We start from the raw sequence: 15,893 nt of genomic DNA, 5'->3' as shown, positions 1-15,893 counted from the left end.
TTGCACAAGAAATAAACTTGTGGGACTAGAATTCAATCTCCAACAGACAGAGCCTATCTATTGCTAAATATATGTCCCTCAAAGACAGAGAAACAGATCTTGTACTTTAATGGATCTCCAGCACCCAACAAGAGCCTTAAGAAGAGTAGATACTCAACAAATGATTATTGAACTAAAATGAAAGTTTTAGACCTGAGGTTTATATTTAAAAATAAAGGTGATAATTTTTGCTAAAGAATGTCTATGAGGCAAAAGTATATTTCTGCCTTAACCATTTTTCATTTGTCTAACTGACTTTGAAGCAAGAGGGAAGAATTTATGATTTGGTTAAAATTAACAGTATTTCAAATTAAAAATATGATTTCATACCTAGTCTCAATGCTACATTTGTCCCTAAACTGCATATTAATTAACTTCAGATATTAAATATTTGACTTGGTTTGTGTTGAAGCATGTCGAAACATTAAAAGTCTGAAATAAATGAAAGAAATTATTAATGCCACTTCTTTCTTAGCAAAACAGGGGCTTGTGTTTTTCTCCTGGAACTTGCAAACTGTCCTAATCCATGATGACAGATTGTTTCCTGGACTCTTTTCATATATCTCAGTCAACTCAAGGAGATGAAACCTACTGGTATATTGTTATTCAGAGAAATCTCAAAGTATTAGGCAATTTTATCTAGTTTTTCCATGCCACCCCCTTCTAGCAGTGAAAAACTGGAACGTGTTTTATTGTTTTTCTGCTGTACATCTTAAGCTACAATATTACAGACATTCTAAAACTGAATATCAAGTTTTGTGTTTTCAAATAGTGGTTAGGCTTATACAATTGTTCTTCAAATACATACTTATTAAAAATGAAGTGCATTTTAGATAGAAGTTTACCTTGGTGAGAAGAAAAAAGGAAATGACATTTTTAGAAACCATTCTGTCCATTTTCCACAAAATAGTTACAATGGGCAATTATATTTATTACCCTCATGCTAGAGATTAAAAAAGGAATAAAGAGGTAAAGTGACTCTCCCAGGATAACACAACTAGAAAATGACAGTTTAATTCTAAGTCTCATGTATGTTTAGAGCAATGAGTTTTTGCCCCTTAACAGTGATTCAACCTCTAGCTTTATGAATTCTCTAGACTTTAGATTCTTCAACTATGAAGGAAATTGATTGACCAGCTGATTTTCAGACTTTCTTGTAATAAAAAAACATATTCAACATAATATTTAATATACCAAATTAGGAAGAATTGTGCAATATATTTCTTAAATAATTACCATCTTTCCTTCTCACAGGCTACCTTATATTGTATATCCACACTGAGACTAATAATATTTGGGGATAATTTATTTGGAAATGAAAAATTTATCATGAATTTAATAGTTTATAATTTTTTCAAACATTTAATCTTGGTATTAATAAATTCATCAGACCTATGATAGCAAGCCAGGTTTTGAAACCCAGTCAGATTTGAGTAGTTTACTTTCCATGGTTTAAACTTTACAATTGACATTTGATTAATTATTTGGTATATCAAGTGTGATAGTGGTCTATATACTTATTAAGAAAGGGTATTATTAAATTTTGTATCCTCTGAACTGTTCTCTTTTGTTCAAAGTTGACTCAGAGCTCAAACAGTTGGACCCACTGAGTCAAGATTGTTCAACAATATTTAAAATAACTTCTTCATAATATAAATTTTCCACAAAAATATTCCAATGCCATGAAAAGACCTGTTATGGCCAACGTTCTTAATTTAAGTTCTGCAAGTAGACAATGTCAGAATACCACAACACTTTGAAACTGAGTGAGAATGCTCTGGGTTAAAAGATTAAAGAGCAATATTTTATCTCAGGCTTCTCTAAGAACCTTGATCTATGTTTATAGAATTCAGAAGTCTATTAATTCCTGAATTTATGTTCAGAATTTTGATAATATGTGTATTTTTCCATAAAAATAACCTATACATTTCAACAGATTTTCAAATGGATCCATAATTGAAAAAGGTTTGCAAATGTTGCACTAACATTTAGGCATAGGCATGATCCTTCACATCTCTCAATTTTAACTTCTGACTTTCATGAATTTAGACTAAATGACTTAAAAATATTCTAGCTTTAATTTTCTATTGTTCTGAGAACAAAACTGATGATACTAAATCTCAGATAGGAGATCTCCGCTCATTGTACTGAATATATTGGAGTAGTTTTCCCAAGATTTAAATATCGGTTACTTAGTTTCTTCTTCACAGCTGTTTTCACTTCCTGGTTTCTCAGAGTATAGACAAGTGGATTCAGAAAGGGAGTAAAGATGGTGTAGAAAACAGAGAGAACTTTGTCCACCAGGAAGTCTGTGAAAGGCCACACATAGATAAATATGCAGGGCCCAAAGAACATCAACACTACTATGAAATGTGCAGTGCAGGTAGAAAAAGCCTTAGATGATCCAGTGGAGGAGTGGTCCTTGATAGTGACCAGAACAGTAATGTAGGAAGTGAGCAAAAGCAGAAAACTTACAAGGGCAATCACACCACTGGTTGAAATCATGAAGATTCCAAGAACATATGTGTCTATACATGCCAGCTGGATGACCAAAGGAAGGTCACAGAAGAAACTGTCTACAACATTGGGACCACAAAAGGGCAAATAGAGGGTAAAAGCTAACTGGCTCATTGTGTGCAAGAAGCCCACTGCCCAAGAAGTTGCCGCAAGCCCAATACATACTCGTTGGCTCATAACTGATGAATAATGGAGAGGTTTGCATATGGCAATGTACCTGTCAAAAGACATGGAGATGAGCAGGACAATTTCAGTCCCAGTGAAGAGGTGCAGAAAGAAGATCTGAGAAATGCATCCCTCAAAGGAGATGGTCTTGTGTTGAGCAAAGAAGTCCATGATCATCTTCCGAGTGGCAAAGGAAGACAGGCACATGTCAATGAGAGACAGGTTGCTGAGCAGGTAGTACATGGGGGAGTGAAGGTGTGGGGTGGACAGTACCATGAGCAAAATCAGGCAATTGCCCAACATGGTCATTAAGTAGAAAACAGAAAACATCACAGAAAGGAAAATCTGGAGCTGAGGAGAATCAGTAAGTCCAAGTAACACAAATTCAGACACTCTGGAATGGTTGAATCCCTCCATTGATCTGCAGGTTCTGGTCTATGATGACAAAATGGTACACAATGACAGAGCTAGAAAATGTGATACTTCTACAATTACATATGAAGGAGTTATGATATCAGTTAATAATTAACTAGAACATTAATTACCTAAAATCTAACTACTAACTATCTCAGTAAATATTTTTCTTTTTGGAACCACTTAACAATCTGTGTCAGATGTCACTACAAATGGAAAACTTCTTGATCACCATCAAGTACATGCTGGATTATACTCATCACATACCTATACAAAAATATTCTTTTCTGAATACTGGCTAAGGAGTTACATAATCCATAGTTACAGAGGAAGATTACACTAAATGATTGTGTTCTACTTAACAAGTAAAGTAAATAAAAATTTTAATGGGGTGAAACTCTCACAGTTTTCTGTTAAACCAAAAGATGAAATTTATGTTTGACCCACTATTGTTAAACACTGGACGTAAATAACAGTTTAATGTAGTGATTTCAGGAAGCTATTTCTTATCCTATGAGGATGATAAATGATTTTTCCTTTAAGTAAACTTCTGTTTTCTCAGCTACAAAGAATTGCAGTTGCTTTATAATTTCATTCATACATTTTCAAATTGTTTTGCTAGGAATGATAAGTACTATTTTAACTATTAATATATGAATGATTAATTTCTTAATTCTGTAAAATTACAGATGATCAAAATGTATACTTATAACATATGAGCTATTCTCAAGTTTTTTATCTTATGATCTCATAGAAACATTTTTTTTTAAAGGAAGAGAAAACACCTCCTTTATTTATTCACAGGTTACTCAAACAAAGCTAATTTTTTTAGACTAGAAAGAGAAGAAAGAAAAATTCTAGGCCAAATCCAGGAAATATATGGATACAAGATGAGTATCAAGGATTTTGTAGCAATAGCATGAAAGATCCTCAAAGCCAAACAAAGCAAGCAAACGAAATAACGCACATTGATGATGGTATGTCAAAGTGATACCAGAGGCAACTGAAAGGGAAAAAAAGGATTATTTAAAGACTCAGACTCATTTTTCAAAATTGAGTTTTTGATTTACAGCAGATTGCAAATTCTACAAATATCTCCTGTCACCTTCTGTTTTCCCATATTGGGAGAAAATCTGGCTTCATCCTCATTTACTTGCAAATATTCAAGTTATTCTGTCAGTGTTGATAAATATTTTAGATTTGTCAGAGAACAATATTCCAGAAATCTGAAAAGTGAACTATGGGAAAGTCGTTAAGAGGGTTAAAGTTTTATTAACCTTCTGTGTGACCTTGCTGATACCTTAGTAGCCTCTTTAAGATTTGACCTCAAAAAAAAAAAAGAAAAAAGATTTGACCTCTTTACCTATAAGAATTCAAGTAGATAGTCTTTATAAAGCATTAAGCATATGTCCTGGGCAACATTCAATAATTCTCTAGTTTTCAAAATTCAATACTGCTCAGAAATAATCAGCTTGTTTTATTTCATGAATAGTAATAATAATAATTTCAGTAAAAATATTATCTTAGTATCAATTCAGCAATTTAGAAAAGGATATGGGCTTCCAAAATCATTTCATCTTATTGAGGTTAATTATTTCTTATAAAAATTATCTAAGTATCTTGATATATTAAAGACTTTAAAATTCTCAGTCTCAGATATTTGAATATTTCTTCTATTTCCCTGATTTAATGATGCAATTAGTCATGAGAACACAAAAATTATTATACCTAATTTAGATTTATATCCACACATAATGAATATGTTATGTATTAATTGCCTGGGAAATCCCATGGACAGAGGATCCTGATGGGCTATACAGTCCATGGGGTCTCAAAGAGTCGGAAATGACTGAAGCGACTAACACACACATACATACACATTGTAAGTAAATAAAGTGTTGTCAGCTTTTTTCCTCTGTTCATGTTCAGGAGGAACTCTAAAGGTCTGTCTAACACCTGAAAAATTGAGTCACCCATCTTTGTGTCTTCATATATATATGTATATGTATATATATATATATATGTATATATACATATATGTGTGTGTGTGTATTTCCTTTACTACTCTATTATTTTTTACTTACACAGTTATTAAATGAAAATTGTCTGCTACCTGAGGAACATGAATTACAATTGCTTCTCCAGGTCCTTATATTATTTCTGACTTTTAATCTACCATCTGTGCATCAGAAACCAAAAATACCATATCCTACAAGATTCACAAGCCTGCTGAATCACCATAGTCCTTAGTAAGCATGAGAAGCCTAGAAATATGTATATATATTTTCTCCAGTCTTGCTATAAAAGCCACTAAAAATCAGAGACATCTAGGAAGATCACAGATTAGGGACTACAGTGTGCTTGCAGTGGGAGTTATTAAAATGTTGAGCTGACTTTTCCCAAAGTTGTAAGAGAAGCTGTGGAGTGTATCTGCTCTTTAGTGTGGACTGACGTTCATGATGAAGCAGTTTTCATTAGAGAAAAAGCACAACTGGGACTGGTCTTTAGAAGATCTTTGAGCAATCATTTAAGGAGCAAAGATTGCTCCTTTAATTACAGAAATATTCTCACCTCTATGCCCCAGTGTTCAATATCCCAATGTTGGAAAATCTTTTGAACTAAGGCACATTGTCACCTGCATACTCTTGCTTACTTGAAGAATCATATAAAGAAAGAATCCTGCATTAAAGTTTCTGACAGGACATTGAAAATTAGTACAGGCTAATAATTTAATGATAGCTGCTACTCAGATGAAATTTGGGGAAGGAAAAGTTGGAAAGTTCAAAGTAACTGGAAGAAGTGAAGGCAGATACTGTGCAATAGCTTAGAAGAATGGTGTAAGAAATAAATTACACAAATAAGCATAAAGCATTCTGCAGAATGCCTGGCACAGAGAAAATGATGAATAAAGCATGGTACTAAGAATAGCAGAGGTGATTATAATTATTAACATTATTTTTTGAAATGTTTATGACATAGAAATCAGGAATGGAATCTCAACCCTAAACTGTAACTGAGGGTCTGACTATATTTACTTGAATGTGAATCATTCATCTGTAGTTTGCTCTCCAAACACAACCTTCTTTGCAAATTTCTTCAGTGTTTGAACGGTTCACAATTACCATAGCTAGCCTACATTCTTCATAAGACTAGCAATAGAGCTGAAGAGAATCTTCCCTAGGTGACCACATTCCTTGCACTCTTTGAAATGCAAAAAAAAAGGAAAAAACTTTGTTTTAAAGACATTTTTGTTCTATTTCTCTTCTGTAAAAAGAAATAAAGAAAACGACTTAAAAAAAAAAAAAGGCAACAAACATAACAGTTGCAAAGATTTCAGTAAATCCAAAATGTTTGCCCTGGTTTAAAACAAAGGAAAAGTGTATATAATTAATACTGGCACTATCCTGGAAAAGATAAGAGGATTAACGGAAAAAATAATAGAAATAAAAAGTAGTTTAGGGCTTCCCAGATGGTGCTAATAGTAAAAAACCCACCTGCCAATGCAGGAGTTGTAAGAGACACGGGTTCCATCCCTGAATTGGGAAGATCCCCTGGAGAAGGGTATGGCAACCCACTCCAGTTTTCTTGCCTGAAGAAGCTGATCGACAGAGGAGCCTGGCATGCTATAGTTCATCGGGTCACAAAGAGTCAGACACGACTGAAGAGCTTTAGCATGCATGCTGAAAGAGCACCGATGGAGTTTGAGGACATAAAGAGCTTTCTGTATCTTGGTTGTTTTGGTGATTACATGGATCTATATATGTTAAAATTCATAGAACTACATACCAAAAGGAACAGAACCCAATTTTACTTTAAATCATTTGTAAAGAAGAATTTTGACTTGGATGAAATGGACAAATTCTTAGAAAAGTATAACTTTCCAAAACTGAACCAGGAAGAAATAGAAGATCTTAACAGACCCATCACAAGCAAGGAAATCAAAACTGTAATCAGAAATCTTCCAGCAAACAAAAGCCCAGGACCAGATGGCTTCACAGCTGAATTCTACCAAAAATTTAGAGAAGAGCTAACACCTATCTTACTCAAACTCTTCCAGAAAATTGCAGATGAAGGTAAACTTCCAAACTCATTCTATGAGGCCACCATCACCCTAATCCAAAACCAGACAAAGATGCCACAAAAAAAGAAAACTACAGACCAATATCACTGATGAACATAGATGTAAAAATCCTTAACAAAATTCTAGCAAACAGAATCCAACAACATATTAAAAAAATCATACACCATGACCAAGTGGGCTTTATCCCAGGAATGCAAGGATTCTTTAATATCCGCAAATCAATCAATGTAATACACCACATTAACAAATTGGAAGATAAAAACCATATGATTATCTCAATAGATGCAGAGAAAGCCTTTGACAAAATTCAACACTCATTTATGATTAAAACTCTCCAGAAAGCAGGAATAGAAGGAACATACCTCAACATAATAAAAGCTATATATGACAAACCCACAGCAAGCATCACCCTCAATGGTGAAAATTTGAAAGCATTTCCTCTGAAATCAGGAACAAGACAAGGATGCCCACTCTCATCACTGCTATTCAACATAGTGTTGGAAGTTTTGGCCACAGCAATCAGAGCAGAAAAAGAAGTAAAAGGAATCCAGATAGGAAAAGAAGAAGTAAAACTCTTGCTGTTTGCAGATGACATGATCCTCTACATAGAAAACCCTAAAGACTCTTCCAGAAAATTACTAGAGCTAATCAATGAATATAGTAAAGTTACAGGATATAACATTAACACACAGAAATCCCTTGCATTCCTATATACTAACAATGAAAAAACAGAAAGAGAAATTAAGGAAACAATACCATTTACCATTGCAACAAAAAGAATAAAATACTTAGGAGTATATCTACCTAAAGAAACAAAAGACCTATGCATAGAAAACTATAAAACATTGATGAAAGAAATCAAAGAGGACACAAACAGATGGAGAAACATACCGTGTTCATGGATTGGAAGAATCAATATTGTCAAAATGGCTATTCTACCCAAAGCAACCTATAGATTCAATGCAATCCCTATCAAGCTACCAACGGTATTTTTCACAGAACTAGAACAAATAATTTCACAATTTGTATGGAAATACAAAAAACCTCGAATAGCCAAAGTAATCTTGAGAAAGAAGAAGGGAACTGGAGGAATCAACCTTTCTGACTTCAGGCTCTACTACAAAGCCACAGTCATCAAGACAGTATGGTACTGGCACAAAGACAGATATATAGATCAATGGAACAGAATAGAAAGTCCAGAGATAAATCCACGAACCTATGGACACCTTATCTTTGACAAAGGAGGCAAGGATATACAATGGAAAAAAGACAATCTCTTTAACAAGTGGTGTTGGGAAAACTGGTAAACCACTTGTAAAAGAATGAAACTAGAACACTTTCTAACACCATACACAAAAATAAACTCAAAATGGATTAAAGATCTAAATGTAAGATCAGAAACTGTAAAACTCCTAGAGGAGAACATAGGCAAAACACTCTACGACATAAATCACAGCAAGATCTTCTATGACCCACCTCCCAGAATATTGGAAATAAAAGCAAAAATAAACAAATGGGACCTAATGAAAATTAAAAGCTTTTGCACAACAAAGGAAACTATAAGTAAGGTGAAAAGACAACCCTCAGATTGGGAGAAACTAATAGCAAATGAGGAAACAGACAAAGGATTAATCTCAAAAATATACAAGCAACACCTGAGGCTCAATTCCAGAAAAATAAATGACCCAATCAATAAATGGGCCAAAGAACTAAACAGACATTTCTCCAAAGAAGGCATACAGATGGCTAACAAACACATGAAAAGATGCTCAACATCGATCATTATCAGAGAAATGCAAATCAAAACCACAATGAGGTACCATTACACGCCAGTCAGGATGGCTGCTATCCAAAAGTCTACAAGCAATAAATGCTGGAGAGGGTGTGGAGAAAAGGGAACCCTCTTACACTGTTGGTGGGAATGTAAACTAGTACAGCCACTATGGGAAACAGTATGGAGATTTCTTAAAAAACTGGAAATAGAACTGCCATATGACCCAGCAATACCACTTCTGGGCATACACACTGAAGAATCCAGATCTGAAAGAGACACGTGCACCCCAGTGTTCATCGCAGCACTGTTTATAATAGCCAGGACATGGAAGCAACCTAGATGCCCATCAGCAGATGAGTGGATAAGGAAGCTGTGGTACATATACACCATGGAATATTACTCAGCCATTAAAAAGAATTCATTTGTATCAGTTCTAATGAGATGGATGAAACTGGAGCCCATTATACAGAGTGAAGTAAGCTAGAAAGATAAAGAACATTACAGCATACTAACACATATATATGGAATTTAGAAAGATGGTAACAATAACCCTATATGCAAAGCAGAAAAAGAGACACAGAAGTACAGAACAGACTTTTGAACTCTGTGGGAGAAGGTGAGGGTGGGATGTTTCGAAAGAACAGTATGTATATTATCTATGGTGAAACAGATCACCAGCCCAGGTGGGATGCATGAGTCAAGTGCTCGGGCCTGGTGGGCTGGGAAGACCCAGAGGAATCGGGTGGAGAGGGAGGTGGGAGAGGGGATCGGGATGGGGAATACGTGTAACTCTATGACTGATTCATATCAATGTATGACAAAACCCACTGAAAAATTTTTAAAAAATTAAAAAAAAGAAGAATTTTGAAAAGCAAAACCAAATAATTCTATACAGTGACTAGTTACAAAATAAAGAAAACCATATCTTTCTTATAAAACAACAATTACTTATTAAAGTATATCATTAAAAAAGAGTCTATTTAGATGAGCAATAGGATATATAAGGTAAATAGAAATAATATTAATCAGAAATTCATCTCTATTGCAAGAGCTTGTGTTATTGGAAGGAGAAACTCAATACTCTTTAGTACATAAATTCCAATAAACTCTAAGTTTCTTTGACTTAAAATTATTCAGAATTTTTCTAGAGGTAAACCAGGTGAAAGTTGTCAGGAAGTAGAAATAGTATTTCTAATACGTAAAGTACTATAAAAATGATGATATTTAAATAACATAGAAAGAGCATGGAGTACAACAAATTAATGTAAAGGATCTGAGAGTATAAAAAATAGATAGAGACCTGAATACACACAAGAATTTATAGCATTATAATCTTTAAAGATTTATAACCCTTCTTGACAAAAGGGACTTTATATTTTACCTCAATTTTTAGAAAATATTCTAAAGCAAAAATGCATTTAATTAACAGACGTTGATGGCAATAGTACACATTGAAAGCTATAATAAATATGATACTTTTGTTTTTTCCAAATAGTAAATCTGTAAAAGAAAGTGAGCCCTACTCTTAGAAACAGCAAAGAAATAATTCCATATTTAATTTTCTAGAAAATTATATGTATAATATGACTCAATTTTTATAAAAATAATAATGTTTATACATGTAAAACTGACAAAATTTTAATATTAGATGTTTCTGCATAGTAGAATTACATGAATTCTCATATTATTCTTTAACTTATTAGTTTAATATTTACAAACTCCTTCTTTGTGTTAGCCAATAGTCAAAACAAACCAATTTTTGCTTTGATGGATGTTACATACCATAGTGGAAAAAGACAGACAATAAAAAAGCATGTGCAACATATGTCCTGTTAAAAGGTAATAAGTGCTATGAACAAAAGTGATGCAGGAAAGATGGGCAGGGACTGTTCTGGGAATGGGTGCTCAGGGAAGTTGTCACACAAAAGGTCGCCTTTGAGGACAGGTCAAATATCAGGAAATTATATAGTAAGGCTTGGCAATATCTTGGAAAAGTAGATTCCAGAGAGAGGAACCATCAAGTCGAAGTTACTGGGGTGGGATTGGGAAGGGTGGGCTGACATAGCCCAGGATCAGGAGGACAGGAGAACTGAACAGAAGGAATAAGATAGGATGCATTAGAATAAGAGATCAGAGCATTAAAAAGAATGGGAGTTGGGGCTTGTGGATAGGGTCATATGGACATTTATAGACCACAAGGGAAGACTTAGCTCTTTAACAGCAAAGTCATCGAGGGTTCTGAGAAGACAGAGATGATGTGACTATATTTTAACCAGATCATTCTGGATGCTCTGCTGACAATAGAATAAACTGGGACAAAAACAGAAGACCAATAAAGAGGTTACAGCTATAATATAGGCAAGAGATGATGGTGGTTTGGGCATAGGTGGTAGAATTTGAGGGAGAGATGATGTCACCTGGCAGTTTCATGATGACAGCGCTAATCCAGGCTTGTTAATAGATTTGATGTGGAATATGAGAGAAAATACTTCTAAAATATTACAAATCTTAGATTTGGGGCCAGAGACAGGAAAAATGGAATTACAGTGAATTCCATTGTGTTTTGGGGTGGAGAGAGAGGTACAGTGAACAGCAAGAGTCAGTCTGGGATGTCATGCATGAGATGAAACAGGACTTGAAAGCAGAGCTGTGGCAAGGGCATAGGCTGCTGGGGAGAGGAGCCTAGCATTCATGAGCATGAAGATTATGGATAGATAGATGGGGTTTACAGACAGGAAAGCTGGGTAGCTAAGGATAAGTTCTCAAAGAAGAATGAAGGAACAACTGGTGATGTTTGGGGGAGACAAAGAAACATGGAGGGCTTGGGAAGGCAGTGATCCACTGTGTCAGATGCTATTCAGAGGTCAAACATGATGAGACCTGACTAATAATCATTGCTATCACTGGTGATCATGAAAAAAGTTATTTTATTGGCATGACTGGGTGAGTTGAAAAGGAAAAACATTGGAACAATGAACAAGCCAGCCTGAGAAGATTAAAACTACATAGTGTATGGTTCCAACTGTGTGGCATTCTGTACACAGCAAAACTATAGAGACTGTAAAAAGGTCAGTGGTTGTCAGGGGGTTGAGGGGAGAAAGAAAAGAGGCAAGGATGAATAGGTGGAACACAGGGGATTTTTAGGGCAGCAAAACTACTCCGTATGATGCCATAAATGATGAATAGGTGAAATGTATTTGTCAGCATCCATAGAACTGCAGAGAAAATGTGAACTCTAATATAAACTTTGGATTTTATTTTAAAATAATATATCAGTATTGGTTCATCAGCTGTTGCAGATATACCACACTAATGCAAGATATTAACGGGAAAAAGTACGTATATATTGTGGGGGACAGATGATATATAGAAACTTTGTATTTTCTGCTCAACTTTCCTATAAACATAAAGCTGCTCCTTAAAAGTCTATAAATATTTCTAAACTACTCTCAAGCTTGGCTCTAAAGGGGAAGAAAAAATGAGATAAGGTGTGGGAAGGAGAAAGCTGACAAAAAGATTTTATTGAAGATGAAAGAAACATATGCCAAGGGGATGCAATAGGGAGGAAAAAGTTAGTGGTTCAGAAGAGAGAAAGGAGTAATGGTCCTTTGTAGGAAAGAGAATATGGAGTCTGATGCACAGCTGGAAGAATCAGCTTTTGTAGGAAAAGCATCAGGTCACTCAGTCTCAGGAGAGATGCAGGTACGTGAGCAGATATAAAGGTAGCTGTGCTGTGTTGAATCGCTCAGTGGTGTCTGATTCTTTGTGACTCCAAGGACTGTAGCCTGACAAGCTCCCCATCCATGGGGATTCCCCAGGGAAGAATACTGGAGTGGGTTTCCATGCCCTCCTCCAGCGGATCTTCCAAACCCAGGGATCAAACCCAGGTGTCCTGCATTGCAGGCTGATTTTATACCAGCTGAGCCACAGGGAAGTCCAAGAACACTGGAGTGGTTAGCCTATCCTTTCTCCAGTGGATCTGCCCGACCCAGGAATCGAACTGGGATCTTCTGCATTGCAGGCGGATTCTTTACCAACTGAGCTATCAGGGAAGCCCTGATAGAAAGTAGGATTGAGAAGGAGCTATTTCAGAAAAGAAAATGCTCTTTTCCATTATATGCATATTTTACCATGTGTGTGATTTATATTTATTTAAAATCATATTTATATTTATATTAAATCATAAGCATTTTAATTTTGATTTTTTAAATAAAATATATAAAATTAATCCCATGCATTTTGGTTCCAGGTTTGTTTTGGATGCTACCCATTCAGCTGGTTAAGTCATTGGCAGAGAGGCAGTGCCAGGAGAGGCTTCTGTTATCTAGGGGAAATTTGATAAGTCACGGTGGCTGTGGATCATCATACTGACTCTGGTCCTAGGCTAACACGGTGGTATTTTTCAGACAACAGATGACAAAGGTTGTAGCAAGAACAGCTCTCTTTATAGTCTAGGTCCCCTGTGCTGTTCTGGGAGTCATCTCTGGATATCCAGCCTATAATCTGTTCTTCCAAGCTTTGAAACTGTTTCATAAGCATGTAATTCTCTATATTAAATCATTTTTAAATAATTAGAATGCTATAGATTCCTGATTGAAACACCAAAGAACCATCAGGGTCACACTCAGTGTGAAGTCAATTACAGATGAGATCAATAAACAGTTAGGAGTCAAAAGTATCTGATAGGACTAATTATGAAGTCATGGCAGAAAAGACAGTGAAATGTTTCCATGACTTTTTTCATATGAAAATGACCTTCTTTATTTGCCTTCCTCTATGTGATTATTAAAGAAAAATTTACAGTTTAATTCCTTTTGAAGATGTAAGCATAATATTTCCCTTTTAATAACATTTTCAACTCTGATATCTTCAGAATCTTGAGTTTACAGCCTGGAATCACTTTTGAACCATACTAGAGAAATTACTCTGTGTTTAGAATGGATTCTTATTATAATTATTTTAAAATGAGCTCTTTATAGTCACTTCCTAGACTCTGTCTATGTGCTGGACATTGTCAGTATCTCCAACATGAATGCTAACCATTTATACAGTCACTTATTATATCCCAGTCAATTTGACATTTGCTGTGATCATCAAATATACCAATATATTCATTACTCTCCAGATTTTTGCCATACCTGTTCCATTTGCCTGGAAGGCTCTGCCTGCCCATGTTTGCACAGTTGGCATATTCATTTTGTCCAGATATCAGCCAAAACATCACCTCCTTAAAGGACCTACTTCAAGACTAAAAGTAAATTCACTACCCCCGTGTCACACTTGCTATCGAATATTTTGCTTTTGTTTTTAGTACCTTTAGGGATATATATCTTCTTGAAACTATACTGTTTTTTTCTACGTTATTGACTGTCTATTCCTACTAGATTGTAACTTCAGAGAACAGTGCCTTTACCTGCCTCAATAGTAGCTCTTTCTCCCAGGGCCTAGTACAGTCTCGATAAATGGGAGGTGATCAATAAATGTATGTTTGGAAAATGAATACCTTAATTTCACATGAAATTCTCCAGTAATTATTTTCATATTCATTTTTCCCACTGTTTATCAGGCTAAGTGCTGACTAAACAGCCTTTTCACAGATGTTTTTACTTCCTGGTTGCGAAGAGTATAAATCACAGGGTTCAACAGAGGAAAGATCACTGTGTGGAAGAGAGAAACCACCTTGTCAGCTGTGAAGGCTCTGAAGGGGCGGGTGTAGATAAAGATGCCAGGTCCGAACATGAGAAATATAACAATGATGTGGGTGGTGCATGTGGACACGGCCTTGCTCTTCCCCTCAGAGGAGGAACCATGCACCCGGCAGAGGATGACTGCATAGGAGGCCAGAAGCCCCAGAAAGCACAGGAGGGTGAGCAGGCCACTGTTGAAGACCATCAGGAGCTCCACCACAAAGGTGTCAGTGCAGGCCAGCTTGATGACCTGCGGCACATCACAGAAGAAGTTGTCCAGTCGGTTTGGACCACAGAAGGGCAAGCGGAGGATCAGGGCCACTTGGATAATGGAATGAACAAAGCCTCCAAGCCACAGAACCAACAGCAAGGTGTAGCAGGTTCTAGGGTTCATGACAGTTGAGTAGTGTAAAGGACGACAGATAGCGATGTAGCGGTCAAAGGCCATCACAACAAGGAGTAAGCCCTCCCCTCCTCCAAGGAAGTGCAAGAAAAAGAGCTGAGTGATACAGCCTCTATAGGAGATCACCTTCTTCTCAGAGAGGAAGTCCACCAGCATCCTGGGAGCCACAATGAAGGAGTAGGATGCATCCAGGAAGGCCAGGTTGCCCAGGAAGAAGTAGAGGGGGGCCGTGAGGCCAGGGTCTGACCTGATGGTGAGGATGATGAGGAAATTTCCAGGGAGGATGATGAGGTAGAAAATTAAGACTAGCGCAAACACCAGGAGCTGAATATTTTGAGACTGGGTCAGACCAGCGAGGATGAATTCTGTCACCACAGTACTGTTATTCTCCATCCTCTCTGCCTGCAGTACATACAGAAGCAGAATTTATTGTTATAATTTCTCACATCTAGACCCACATTGTTGTCTACCTACAAATATCTGACATATTCACCACTTCAGTTATAAACAATGTTTCAACCCTTTCCAATATCCTGAGAAAGCTGAACATTTCTCTCCTCTAGATTTAAAACAAACAAATCACCTTTCTCAAAGCTACAGTCTTATTTCCATTCAGCCATGTGCTTCTACACCACTGTGGTCCACTTTCAGAGTCTAGTGTCCTATACCTTCTTGGGATTCCTGCTTTCTTGAGTCATAGGAAAAATTTCCTGATTGAGATACAACATAACTCCAAATATCAAGATCTTTGCATTTTGGTGGTTGTCCTGTGCTTGAGACTCAGCAGCTTGCTTGGAATTACACACGTTTCTC

General features: G+C 36.1%; 2 protein-coding genes across 2 annotated transcripts; both read right to left on the bottom strand.

Annotated features, from left to right (window-relative positions):
* Positions 1-2,178: 2,178 nt before the first annotated feature.
* On the bottom strand, positions 2,179-3,138 carry LOC136172038 (olfactory receptor 4K2-like). Its single transcript, XM_065941162.1, has one exon. The coding sequence runs from the start codon at positions 3,136-3,138 to the stop codon at positions 2,179-2,181; it is 960 nt and encodes a 319-aa protein (XP_065797234.1).
* Positions 3,139-14,552: 11,414 nt separating this feature from the next.
* Positions 14,553-15,473, bottom strand: LOC136172163 (olfactory receptor 4N2). Its single transcript, XM_065941318.1, has one exon. It carries the CDS (start codon positions 15,471-15,473, stop codon positions 14,553-14,555), a length of 921 nt encoding a protein of 306 aa, XP_065797390.1.
* Between the last annotated feature and the right edge of the window lie 420 nt (positions 15,474-15,893).

The sequence above is a fragment of the Muntiacus reevesi genome, chromosome 7, assembly GCF_963930625.1.
Source record: "Muntiacus reevesi chromosome 7, mMunRee1.1, whole genome shotgun sequence".
Taxonomy (NCBI): Eukaryota; Metazoa; Chordata; class Mammalia; order Artiodactyla; family Cervidae; genus Muntiacus; species Muntiacus reevesi.
This window is presented reverse-complemented; position numbering and strand designations above follow the sequence as displayed.